At 37.4% G+C, this 13,927-nt stretch overlaps 2 protein-coding genes across 2 annotated transcripts; both read right to left on the reverse strand.

Moving 5' to 3' along the window:
- Positions 1-1,096: 1,096 nt before the first annotated feature.
- LOC124395965 (extracellular calcium-sensing receptor-like) lies at positions 1,097-6,515 on the reverse strand. Its single transcript, XM_046864862.1, has 6 exons — positions 6,409-6,515; positions 5,936-6,236; positions 5,041-5,826; positions 4,637-4,861; positions 4,361-4,484; positions 1,097-2,010 (listed from the first exon to the last, which is right to left on the reverse strand). Exons 1-6 carry the CDS (start codon positions 6,513-6,515, stop codon positions 1,097-1,099), a joined length of 2,457 nt encoding a protein of 818 aa, XP_046720818.1.
- A 3,339-nt stretch (positions 6,516-9,854) lies between these two features.
- On the reverse strand, positions 9,855-13,927 carry LOC124395963 (extracellular calcium-sensing receptor-like). Its single transcript, XM_046864860.1, has 6 exons — positions 13,676-13,927; positions 13,011-13,311; positions 12,029-12,814; positions 11,604-11,828; positions 11,125-11,248; positions 9,855-10,776 (listed from the first exon to the last, which is right to left on the reverse strand). Exons 1-6 carry the CDS (start codon positions 13,912-13,914, stop codon positions 9,863-9,865), a joined length of 2,589 nt encoding a protein of 862 aa, XP_046720816.1. The 5' UTR covers positions 13,915-13,927; the 3' UTR covers positions 9,855-9,862.

Genomic DNA, 13,927 nt, shown 5'->3' on the forward strand with positions numbered 1-13,927 from the left:
GCAATATTGGTTAACAAAGACACATTTGCATGTAAAGAAAAAACAAAAACGCATCAGTTACACACTCAGTTATACTTTTTCCAGTTATGAATGGAAATTTGCTGGTGAGTTTTTGAGAACCACATTTCCTCTAGAGATGATTTTTTCTTTTTTTTTTTCTTTTTTTTTTTTTATAAATCAGTTTAGCTTGTTTCAGCAAGAAGAGTGCCTCATTACACATGTTTCAAACATATGTTCCTAATGAGTGAATAGTTTTATTTCATTATTGTTAAGGGCTTTACAGAATTCTTATGTGTAAAAAGTTGTTTTTTATATTTATGTATAAATCCAATGACACATTTCTTTATACTGTATGACCTGACACTCCACATTTTGTAAAAACATTTAAAACATAGCATTATTAATATTGTGTTTTATTTCTGTAAGAAGACGTTTATTTAAGGAGGCTTTATCAATGTTTTTTAACAGTGAGACCTAAAATTTGCATTTTCTTATTAAGAGAGTGATCAGGAAGGCTGGTGAGAAAAGGGGTATTTAAATCTGTTTGCACAAAAGATAAGATAACAGGAGATGCTCTTCAATTGAAATAGGCAAATATTCATTTGAAATGGATTGTGGTATAAGAGGAATAAAGCAGTTTTAGACATGCTTTTATGGGTAAATTGTCATCTTTAGGTTGCTGATACACTCTGCAGTGGTAGTGTAGGTTATGCTACTCTATAGAGCAACAATGATCTCTATGGTGTTTATTTGAATAAAACTAAATAAATAAATACATTTTTGGGCTGTCAGCTATTTAACAATGAAATGAAATATCTCACAAAATAAAATATATTTACATGCAGTTTCAGTTAGATACTGGATATTAATGTGGACATAGAGGGAGTTCTTATATAAACAAGTAATTATGTATTCAATTTGTCAATGTTTTAATGATATACTGTATGAACTATGTATATGCATGCATGGATCAAAAAATCAATCAACCACAGAATAGTTTACATATTTACACAAGTAATAAGATTGTACTAATTTTAAGTCATTTTTATTCAAGGTTCAGGGTCAAAATGTTCCAATTGCTATTTGATTACAGCTCTCAAAGAGCTTTAGAGGGCACTTTACCCATAAGGTGCTTCTTGGTATTCTCCTCAGGCCTAAAAATGATAATGAAACATTTAGGAGCGAAAATACAAATAGTTAAACCAAAACTTGAAGCCAGAATGGCAAAGATCTCCACAGCTACAGTGAATTTTCCAGGAGAGCTGACATAAGCTGGAATAAAGGTGATCCAAACTGCACAGAATATCAGCATGCTGAATGTGATAAATTTGGCTTCATTGAAATTGTCAGGCAACTTCCTTGCCAGAAAAGCCAAAATAAAACATAAAAGAGCCAGAACTCCTATATAACCCAGCACAGCCCAGAAACCTATAACAGAACCTAAACCACATTCCAAGATTATTCTTTCCTTGTAGTGTTTTAAATTTTTAAAGGGGAAAGGAGGGGATATTTTCAACCACAGAACACAAATAAGAACCTGCACAAGAGTGAACACAAGAACACTAAGTCTCTGTTGTGGAGGCCCAAACCATTTCATGACATTGCTACCTGGAAGTGTAGCCCTGAAAGCCATTAGCACGACTAAAGTTTTCCCCAGAACACAAGAAATGCAAAGCACAAAAGTGATCCCAAACGCTGTGTGGCGCAGCATACAGGACCACTCAGAGGGCTGACCAATGAATGTTAGTGAACAAAGGAAACACAGGGTCAGTGAGAAGAGCAGCAGGAAACTCAGTTCAGAGTTGTTTGCCCTGACTATAGGAGACGCCCTGTGCTTGTAAAAGACTGCAGCTACACAAACAGCCATGAAGGCCCCACCGATGGAGAACACTGTTAGGATGATGCTGAGAGTGTCGTCCCAGGAGAGGAACTCAACAGGTTTGGGAAGGCAGCTCTCTCGTTTCAGGTTGGGCCAAAACTCAGGGGGGCAGCGAATACAATCCAACGAGTCTAAAATAAATAGAACCAAGTTATATATACATGATGATGGACATTCAAGTAGCAAAAATTCAAGCTGGAAACAACTATATGTATATAAATATACAGTGAGGAAAATAAGTATTTGAACACCCTGCTATTTTGCAAGTTCTCCCACTTAGAAATCATGGAGGGGTCTGAAATTGTCATCGTAGGTGCATGTCCACTGTGAAAAAAAAAAATCCACAAATCACAATGTATGATTTTTAAACTATTTATTTGTATGATACAGCTGCAAATAAGTATTTAAACACCTGTCTATCAGCTAGAATTCTGACCCTCAAAGACCTGTTAGTCTGCCTTTAAAATGTCCACCTCCACTACATTTATTATCCTAAATTAGATGCACCTGTTAGAGGTCGTTAGCTGCATAAAGACACCTGTCCACCCCATACAATCAGTAAGAATCCAACCACTAACATGGCCAAGACCAAAGAGCTGTCCAAAGACACTAGAGACAAAATCGTACACCTCCACAAGGCTGGAAAGGGCTACGGGGAAATTGCCAAGCAGCTTGGTGAAAAAAGGTCCACTGTTGGAGCAATCATTAGAAAATGGAAGAAGCTAAACATGACTGTCAATCTCTCTCGGACTGGGGCTCCATGCAAGATCTCACCTCGTGGGGTCTCAATGATCCTAAGGAAGGTAAGAAATCAGCCTAGAACTACACAGGAGGAGCTGGTCAATGACCTGAAAAGAGCTGGGACCACCGTTTCCAAGGTTACTGTTGGTAATACACTAAGATGTCATGGTTTGAAATCATGCATGGCACGGAAGGTTCCCCTGCTTAAACCAGCACATGTCCAGGCACGTCTTAAGTTTGCCAATGACCATTTGGATGATCCAGAGGAGTCATGGGAGAAAGTCATGTGGTCAGATGAGACCAAAATAGAACTTTTGGGTCATAATTCCACTAAACGTGTTTGGAGAAAGAAGAATGATAAGTACTCTCCCAAGAACACCATTCCTACTGTGAAGCATGGGGGTGGTAGCATCATGCTTTGGGGGTGTTTTTTTGCACATGGGACAGGGCGACTGCACTGTATTAAGGAGAGGATGACCGGGGCCATGTATTGCGAGATTTTGGGGAACAACCTCTTTCCCTCAGTTAGAGCATTGAAGATGGGTTGAGGCTGGGTCCTCCAACATGACAATGACCCGAAGCACACAGCCAGAATAAGCAAGGAGTGGCTCTGTAAGAAGCATATCAAGGTTTTGGCATGGCCTAGCCAGTCTCCAGACCTAAACCAAATAGAGAATCTTTGGAGGGAGCTCAAACTCCAGGTTTCTCAGCGACAGGCCAGGAACCTGACTGATCTAGAGAACATCTGTTTGGAGGAGTGGGCCTAAATCCCTCCTGCAGTGTGTGCAAACCTGGTGAAAAACTACAGGAAACGTTTGACCTCTGTAATTGCAAACAAAGGCTACTGTACCTAATATTAACATTGACTTTCTCAGGTGTTCAAATACTTATTCACAGCTGTATCATACAAATAAATAGTTAAAAAATCATACATTGTGATTTCTGGATTTTTTTTTAGATTATGTCTCTCACAGTGGACATGCACCTACGATGACAATTTCAGACCCCTCCATGATTTCTAAGTGGGAGAACTTGCAAAATAGCAGGGTGTTCAAATACTTATTTTCCTCACTGTATGTGATAGGCTTCTCTCACTTCATTATATTATTATAAAGGGCTTTTTTTCTTATTACCTCTAGCTTGCTTACAAGTATTTTGAATGATGTAAAGGTTTATTTTTTTGGATTGCCTAGCTCTTTGCTTACTGATAACTGCAAGCCAGTTGCAGTTAAAGCCAGTTGAAGGTCCAGCTAGAGGAATTTCAACCTTGTTACTCTTGGCAGGAACAATCATTGATATTTAAGGTGTATACAGGGCTGCCCCTAAATTATATACTGCACTAGATCTCTTAATACAACCCTGCTGTTACTATATAAAGCAGAAAATAAGAGAATAGAGACATAATGAAGCTTATGCTGATCCATGCCATGATAAATACTTCACAGATATGTTATGCCAGAAAGCCGTCAGTTAAAACGTAGTGTGCAATGATTGTTCATCATGGCATTAGGATTAAACATAAAAACAAAATAGAACTATACTTAAGATAATGTGTAGTTAAGTAGTAAAATTATTTTTCTTTTCTTCCTCTGTCTTCTTTACTATATACAAATCTTCTGCACCCACTACCTCCCTTATTATCTTATTTAAACAACTAAAAATCTTTTGTGAAGAGTGACAAAGAGTGACCGTTTTACAATCAGGGTTCATGTCATAACAGTATATATTATGATATACAACCTGTGCTGTTACTGATCTCGCCTTCAGCACAGGGTATACAGTCAAAACAGCAAACAGGCCTCCGCTTCTGTACCGCTTTCCTGGTGCCTGGGGGGCAGCTCTCACTGCACACAGACACTGGTACCTAGCAGTACAAACAGACACATATGTAGATTCTATAGTATATTGTAAACCAATAACAGCAGTGTATTGTTTTTTTTTTTTTTATTTAAATAAATCAATGATTAACATTTTTGTAAGAACAGCAAAACTGCTTTGTAATCAATGAGGCTGTACCTCTTTCTGTCCTCCACCCCAGCTGATATTTTTGCTCATTCTGAACTCCTGTCCTCTTGGTCTGGATGAGTCATACTGACCCACTGTCACAAAATCCAAATTCCCATCCGTCTTAAACTGCCAGTTTATAAGTTCATAGACAGCTGGGGGGTCTCCATTAGAATCAAATGAGACCTGGAAGCCATTTTTTGTGGTGAAGTTCACTTGTTTGAGCTGATTGAGCATCTGCACAAAAGAATTTCATGAGATGTCATGGAACAGTGTCTTTTTCTAAATATTGAATATTACTTGAAAACCAAAACTACAATTGAATATACTGACGGAAACAAGCATATAAAAAAAAAAAATAAATAAATAAATAAATAAATAAATAGTAATATCATTATAATTGATCAATTTTATACCTGCCATGGTGTAAATGTAATATTCTTGTCACACTGTGAGCGATTGCAGATAAGTTCATGAATGGCATACGCTATGGCGTATGTCGCTTTGTACACCATGTTAGTGACACGTAGTTGAGACGTGTCCAAATATGGGTTCTGGAGCGTGTGAATGTCTTCACTGCCGTTACAATTTCGCAAGCCTTCTATCATGTCTGTTTGCTCTTTAAGGTAACAGTTAAATGAGCTTTCCCAAAATTCTTTTAACAGAGGTGATTTCAGTGCTTGGGCTGGAGTGAGGTCTAAAAGAAACTCACGAAGACCAGGAATGACCGACCGGGGAACACCAAACCCTATAGCACCGGCACATATGTTATACCGCAGAAAATCAGGATCTATGATCCACGTTTCGCTCCCAATCCACTGAATCGGAGGTGGTGGTTGTCGTGCCAGTTCTTCTAAGAGAAACCTCATCTCCCCTGTGTGCATGAATGCAACTAGAACCCGGGCTGTTGATCTGCGGATTACATTTGCAACTCTCTCCAATTTACTGGCTGACTGTGTCCGGTAATAGACTTCAGAATACTCCACACATATACCTTCCTCTTGGGCAGCTTTTAGGAATGATGCCATTCCGTAATTTCCATAATCTGTGTCGCTGCGCACGGCTCCAATCCACGTCCATCCGAAATGTTTGACCAGTCTTGCAAGTGCGGCTGCTTGGTGGTGGTCACTAGGAATGGTCCTAAAGAAGGCAGGATACTGATGCTTATCACTCAGACAGGCACAGGTTGCATAATGACTCACCTGGAATTCAGACAGTGTAAGAAAAAAAAAAGAGAGAAAATTGAGTCATTATAGTTTGCATTTTTATATGTATTTGCCTGCATATGTAAATATAAGTCATGGTTTTAACCTGGGGAATTCCAAAAAGACCGAGCATTCTGGCTATACTGATTGATGGTGTTGAAGCAGAATCTCCTATGACAGCAGTTACAGCAGCCATGGATGATTTTGAACAGGAATTCGTGTTATTGAAATCCGTCCCCAAACCGTTTGCAAGCTGAAATGCAACTTTGATGGCCATTGGCACAGTGGAGCAAGAATCATATATCTGGTATCCTAAAGTGATGTTTGGTAGGAGATCGGTTCTTTTGTTGATCTCATGGATGGTGAACTCCAAAGCACGGGCAAAGCGCAGTTCTCTGAAATCCATGCTGATAAGACAAAGTAAGATATAAAACCAGTACAATATACTTTTTGGTTGATCACAGAATTAATTCATTAATAACACAATCTTAAAAAGATCAAATAAAACCTAAACAAAATGTGATAAATACTATATATATAAAATTATTATAATTTTTTAACAAAATCCAACACACCAACCTCCCAGAGCACTGGAGCTGTGATGGCAGCCTGGTGTAAGTCATTTGTTCTGATTTAGTATAGTAATGAATAGTAAAAATCCCTCCAATTACAAAGTCTCCATTCATAAATATACCAGGCTGTTGAGGAACAGTCAAGAGTCGGCAGCTGACTGTATTAACTTGACATGCTGCTGGCTCGATCACAGTTATCCACAGAACTGGAAGGAATGGCATCAGAATATAAAAGACCTGCATGGCTGAGTCCATGGTCTTCGGTATTCTAAAGGCCAGGAAACTGCTTCCCATTGCTTTAAATAGTCATCTTGCAATGATGCACTAGGGTGGGGGGAGTGGTTATGTAGTTTTCGATTAAAATAATGAAGACTTTTATGTTATATTTATGTGAGATATAGTAGAGTGTCATTAAAGGAAATATTCAAATTTGCTATAGAATAAGAGATAAAGGGGAGTAATGGCAGGGTTGCCAGATTCTAGCTGCCAAAATAGTGATTAGAGCAAATACATTGTTCATGTTTGTGAATGTGTTCAAGTGTAGTCTGGACCAGGACCTGAATTTGTAAATGGGTGAAATGTTTTTTCTTTTCTTCTTTTTTTAGCCTACAATTGTGAAACGATATATGATATAAACTTGATATATGTAATTCAGGAAGAGAATATGTACCATTGCATGATTAAGGGTTAAATATGATGTATTATTATATTATTAAATTCAGGTTTAAGTTGATTTCTATAGCGATTTTTACAAAGGATATTGTCTCAAAGCAGCTTTGCAGAATTTAAGAATTATAGAACAAGAAATTTAAATATAAGTGAATTATGTGTATTTATCCCTAATGAGAAAGCCTTGGGCGACTGTGGCAAGGAAAAACGGAGAAAAAGGAGAAACCTTGAGAGGAACCAGATTTAAAAAGGAAAACCATCCTCATATTAAGAGTGTGATTATAAATCATAAAAACAATACAATGGATACAATACAATCATTTCTACTGTCAGTTGAAGTTGTTAAACTGATAATGAATAGATCAGATTATATACATGACAACCCTAACTCCTCCTCCTCCATAATAATAATAATAATAATAATAATAATAATAATAATAATAATAATAATAATATTATTATTATTATTATTGTTATTATTATTAATAATAATTGGGTTCTCTGGTGGTCTAGTGGTTAGGATGCGGCGCTCTCACCGCTGCGGCCCGGGTTCAATCCCCGGTCAGGGAACCAACCCCAGCCACTTTCAGTGCCAGTCCCAACCCCGGATAAATTGGGGAGGTTTGCGTTAGGAAGGGCATCCAGCGTAAAAACATGTGCCAAATCGAACGTGCGGTTGATCCGCTGTGGCGACCCCTAACGGGAGAAGCCGAAATAAAGTTTATTATTATTATTAATTACTTTATTAATACTTTAAAAAAAAATTGATAAAGCTGATTCCTTGTGTCTATTGGTTTTAAACCACTGGCCATGAAGCTTCATTCCTGTCTAAGCCACTTCAGCATTTCTGAGTGCTTTAGGCCACAAACTAAAGATGTTATGCTGATTTTGTAAATAATATTAATATATTTTATTTCCATTTCCATTATTTATGAATCTCACAAGCTTGCTGTCTTTTCCTGTTAAGTTCTGTTTAAAAATGCTTTGTAAATAACTATATGGATGATTTGGGCTTTTGCCAGTTCATTATATCAGAGGCCATTTAACAACAGAAGTGATTCCAAAGTTTAATCAGCCCAACTGCACAAGTGCATAGGTTATAACTGTTACTGTCTCCAGCCTCACTAAAATCAACCTGAAACACCACCCCCCTGCTGTGGGCGTCATCGTGCTTTCTGTCCTTCTGCCAGCAGATGTCGCCACACGTCCAGTGCAAAACTTTTCATTCTGTCAACGCGTCCTCCTCCTTCATACCATAAGAAATTTGGGTTATGAATGAGATTCTGTCACTATCTACCCCTGTGTTGACATGAACATCTTTTTTTACTTTAAATCTAGGTCAATTTTGAGACAGCAAGTCTAAAATAAAACCATTCACGTGAAGATTGTAATCTGCCCAGGCAATTGAATTTGGAATCTGTTTTATGAATTAAAATTGTGCTGTTGATCATATGATCATTCAAATATTAAAACAATTTATTCTGTAGGCCCTAGGACAGGGTCTTCAGATGAAAGAACATGTCCAGTTTTGGACCAAGCAATGTATTTTAGTTGTCTTAACCAAGTACATGAAAATAGTGTAAGAGATATATGTAGTCATTCATATATATATATACAGTACAGACCAAAAGTTTGGACACACCTTCTCATTCAAAGAGTTTTCTTTATTTCCATGACTATGAAAATTGTAGAGTCACACTGAAGGCATCAAGGGCTATTTGACCAAGAAGGAGAGTGATGGGGGGCTGCACCAGATGACCTGGCCTCCACAGTCACCGGACCTGAACCCAATCGAGATGGTTTAGGGGTGAGCTGGACCGCAGAGTGAAGGCAAAAGGGCCAACAAGTGCCAAGCATCTCTCGGGGAACTCCTTCAAGACTGTTGGAAGACCATTTCAGGTGACTACCTCTTGAAGCTCATCAAGAGAATGCCAAGAGTGTGCAAAGCAGTAATCAAAGCAAAAGGTGGCTACTTTGAAGAACCTAGAATATGACATTTTTCAGTTGTTTCACACTTTTTTGTTATGTATATAATTCCATATATAATTCCACGTGTTCATTCATAGTTTTGATGCCTTCAGTGTGAATCTACAATTTTCATAGTCATGAAAATAAAGAAAACTCTTTGAATGAGAAGAATGAACAATATATATATTGTTGAATATGTATTTTAAAATTTTATTCTCCTTTTCTGGTCTGATTCAAAGTAAAAGAGTCAAATACATGCTGTAAGAGCATTCATGCATTCATGTCTCAAAATGATGCAGTAGTTTAAATTTAACTATTCAGAAAAGTTGTGTAAAAGATTAAAGAAAAAAATAACTTAAAAAAGTTATGTATAAATAAACCACCAAAATCATACAGATGAAGAGAATGTAAGTGAAAGCTCAATAAATATAACATTGGTTTTACAAAACTACAAGATGTCAAAGCATGATGCAGAGATGGTTAAAGAGTTTATTAGAGACGTTGTTGATACATTGTTGAATGTGAACAAAAAGATGAACTCAAAGATGAAATTAAAAAATTCCTAATATTAGCTAGTGGTTACTAATAACATCTTGAAATATTTTTATTCCTAGAATTCTTAGTTTTTTTGTCTTCATTCTTATTATTAAATGAATAATGAATTATTAGATAAGAAATTAGAAATCAATGTGATCCAAGCTCATTTTTTAAACAATTATTTGGCTAGAATAGCTAAGATTGGATTCTAGAAAGAAGAGCTACAATTCTGTTAAATCAAATTTATTTAATTTTTTTTATTATTATCTGTTTCCATTGTATAAATTTCAGAGCGCTTTAGAGGGCACTTTACCCATGAGGTGTTTCTTGGTATTCTCCTCTGGCCGGAAAATAATGATAAAACATTTGGGAGCAAAAATACAAATAGTTAAACCAAAGCTTGAAGCTAATATTGCAAAAATCTCCACAGCTACAGTGAATTTTCCAGGAGAGCTGACATAAGCTGGAATAAAGGTGATCCACACTGCACAGAATATCAGCATGCTGAATGTGATGAATTTGGCTTCATTGAAATTGTCAGGTAGCTTCCGGGCCAGAAAAGCCAAAATAAAACACAAAAGTGCCAGGACTCCTATATAACCCAGCACAGCCCAGAAACCTATAGCAGAACCTAAACCACATTCCAAGATTATTCTTTCCTTGTAGTGTTTGAGATTTTTGAAAGGGAAAGGAGGTGATATTTTTAACCAGACCACACAAATAATCACTTGTATGAGAGTAAATGAGATCACACTGAGTCTCTGTTGTGGAGGCCCAAACCATTTCATAACATTGCTGCCTGGAAGTGTAGCTCTGAAGGCCATTAAGACCACTAAGGTTTTTCCCAGAACACAGGAGATACAGAGGACGAAGGTGATCCCAAACGCTGTGTGGCGCAGCATACAGGACCACTCAGAGGGCTGACCAATGAAAGTAAGTGAACAGAGGAAACACAGGGTCAGTGAGAAGAGCAGCAGGAAGCTCAGCTCAGAGTTGTTGGCCCTAACAATAGGAGACGCCCTGTGCTTGTAAAAGACTGCAGCTACACACACAGCCATGAAGGCCCCTGCTATGGAGAACACTGTTAGGATGATGCCCAGAGTTTCATCCCAGGAGAGGAACTCAACAGGTTTGGGAAGGCAGCGGTCTTGCTTTGTGTTGGGCCAAAACTCAGGAAGACAATAGGAGCAATCCAATGAGTCTACAAGGTTTAAAAAAAAAGAAAACATAAAAAATGTTTTGTGCTTTTAGTGGACAGAACATTACATGGAATCATTATGGCATTATGATTAAACATAAAAACAAAATAAAACTATACTTAAAGATAATGTCTTTTTTGTAAGGAAAAAGAAATTATAGTGTGAAATTAAGTAGTTAAATTCTTTTTCTTTTCTCCCTCTGTCTTCTTTACTATTTACAAATCTTCTGCACCCACTACCTCCCTAATTATCTTATTCAAACAACTAAAAATCTTTTGTGAAGAGTGACAAACAGTGACAGTTTTACAATCAGAGTTCATGTCATAACAGTATATATTATGATATACAACCTGTGTGGTTACTGATCTCTCCTTCTGCACATGTTATACAGTCAAAACAGCAGACAGGCCTTCGCTTCTGTACCGCTTTCCTGGTGCCTGGGGGGCAGCTCTCACTGCACACAGACACTGGTACCTGAGAGGGACAGCAGAGGGACCTTAAGTGCAAATGCTTGATTATTATAATTATTTTTTAACTAGATTTTATGTTTCTACTAAAAATATATTTTCTATCTATCTATCTATCTATCTATCTATCTATCTATCTATCTATCTATCTATCTATCTATCTATCTATCTAGCTATCTAGCTAGCTAGCTATTATATATATATAGTTAGCTAGCTAGCTATTATATCAAAAGTGTATGTACAGTGACAAGGACTACAAAGTTTCTCCAATTACAACCTCAAAATGTGTTTGTGTGTTTTCTTTTGTTTTTTGACACATGCATGAAGAAACAGTAGTAGATATATAAACAAATTGACTGTACCTCTTTCTGTCCTCCAACCCAGCTGATATTTTTGCTCATTCTAAACTCTTGACCTCTTGGTCTGAGCGAGTCATACTGGCCCACTGTGACGAAATCTAGAGCTCCATCGTTCTTAAATTGCCAGTTTATGAGTTCATAGACAGCTGGAGGGTCTCCATTAGAGTCAAATGAGACCTGAAATCCGTTATTTGTAGTGAAGTTTACTATTTTAAGCTGGTCAAATATCTGAAGGAAACATTTCATAAAAATAAATAAAAAATAAATAATAATAATTAAAAAAATGTTAATTCATATATTCAAATGTGTTTCATCATGTTTAATTTCATCATTCTAAACAAAAAGTAATAATAATAATAATAATAATAATAATAATAATAATAATAATAATAAACTGGAGCTTTATTAAAAAAAGCTTTTCTTTGTACCTGCCATGGTAAAATTTTTATATTTTTGTCGCACTTTGTCTCATTACAAATGAGTCCATGGATTGCATGTGCTATGGCGTATGTCGCTTTGTACACCATGTTCGTGATGCGCAACTGAGATGTGTCCAAATACGCGTTCTGGAGCGTGTGAATGTCCTCGTGGCCACCACATTCCCGTGCGCCCTCTGTGTTTTCTGGTCTCCTTTTAAGGGAACAGCTGAACGAGTTTTCCCAAAACTCTGTAAACAGAGATGACTCTAACACTTTAGCTGGAGTCAGATCTAAAAGAAACTCACGAAGGCCAGGAATAACTGACCGGGGAACACCAAACCCTATGGCGCCGGCACACATGTTATAGCGCAGAAAATCAGGATCGGTGATCCACGTTTCGCTTCCAATCCACTGAAGTGGAGGCGGTGGCTGCCGTGAGAGCTCTTCTAAAAGAAGCCTCATGTCTCCTGATGCCATAAACGCCACTATAACTCGAGCTGTGGAGCTGCGGATCACGTTTGCAATTCGCTCCAGTTTACTGAGCGGCTGCGTCCTGTAGTAGGCCTCGGAGTATTCCACGCAGATCCCCTCCGCCTGCGCAGCATTTAGGAATGATGCCATTCCGTAATTTCCATAATCCGTGTCGCTGCGCACTGCTCCAATCCATGTCCAACCAAAATGCTTGACCAACCGTGCCAGTGCGGCTGCTTGATGTTGGTCACTAGGAATGGTCCTAAAGAAGGTGGGATACTGAAGCTTATCACTCAGACATGAGCAGGTCGCATAGTGACTCACCTGGAATTCAGGCAGTGCAAGAAATTAAAACAATATTAGGTTCATAGCCTGATTCATTTACTCCTATTTTTATTATAATTATTATTATTATTATTTGCTTTTCATAGCTACAACTTTTAGACCATAATTATGTGGCCGTGGCAGCAATTCGAAAAAATATTATGATCGCAGACATTGTTAGAATAAAAACCTTCACCTGTGGAATCCCAAACAGACCAAGCACCCTGGCTATGCTGATTGATTGTGTTGAAGCAGAATCTCCTATTACAGCTGTTACAGCGGCAACTGCAGATTTTGAACAGGAATTTGTGTTATTAAAATCCGTCTCCAAACCATTCGCAAGCTGAAATGCAACTTTGATGGCCATTGGCACAGTGGAGCATGAATCATATATCTGATATCCTAATGTGATGCCCGGGAGGAGATCTGTTCTGTTGTTGATTTCATGGATGGTGAACTCCATGGCACGGGCAAAGCGCACTTCTCTGAAATCCATGCTGTCAGAAAACAGGAATGCAGGAAAAAATAGAAAAAAAAAAGATATATAGATAAACAGACAGACAAACTAAACTAAACTATGTTCAGCTATAGTATAAAAGTAATAAAGAAATAAACATAGAAATAACTTTTCACGTACAAAATGATAAAAAAAGATCATTAAAAATAGCTTTCAATCAAAATGTCATTCCATATAAATTACAATATTAAACAGAATTTAATGTCTAGTAAACATAATAATAATAATAATGATAATAATAATAATAATAATAATAATAATAATAATAATAATAATAATAATAATAATAATAGAAAGAGGAGCTTTTAAACCCATGCTGTCTTTTCGGTGCATTTCACACATACCCAGAGCACTTTCTCTGTGATGGCAACCCGGTGTAAGATATTTGATCTAATCTTACAGAATCATGGATGGCAAAAATTCCTCCAAGCATAAAGTCCCCATTCATAAATATATCTGGTAACTTGGGGTCGGTCCACAACCTGCAGCTAACTGGGTTAGCCTTACATGCCTCAGGGATGAGCACGATTATTTGCGTAGTATTAATAACAAGTAATAACATCAGATTGGAAATGAGCTGCATGTTAGTATCTGTA

The sequence above is a fragment of the Silurus meridionalis genome, chromosome 13 (assembly GCF_014805685.1).
Source record: "Silurus meridionalis isolate SWU-2019-XX chromosome 13, ASM1480568v1, whole genome shotgun sequence".
NCBI classification, from domain to species: domain Eukaryota; kingdom Metazoa; phylum Chordata; class Actinopteri; order Siluriformes; family Siluridae; genus Silurus; species Silurus meridionalis.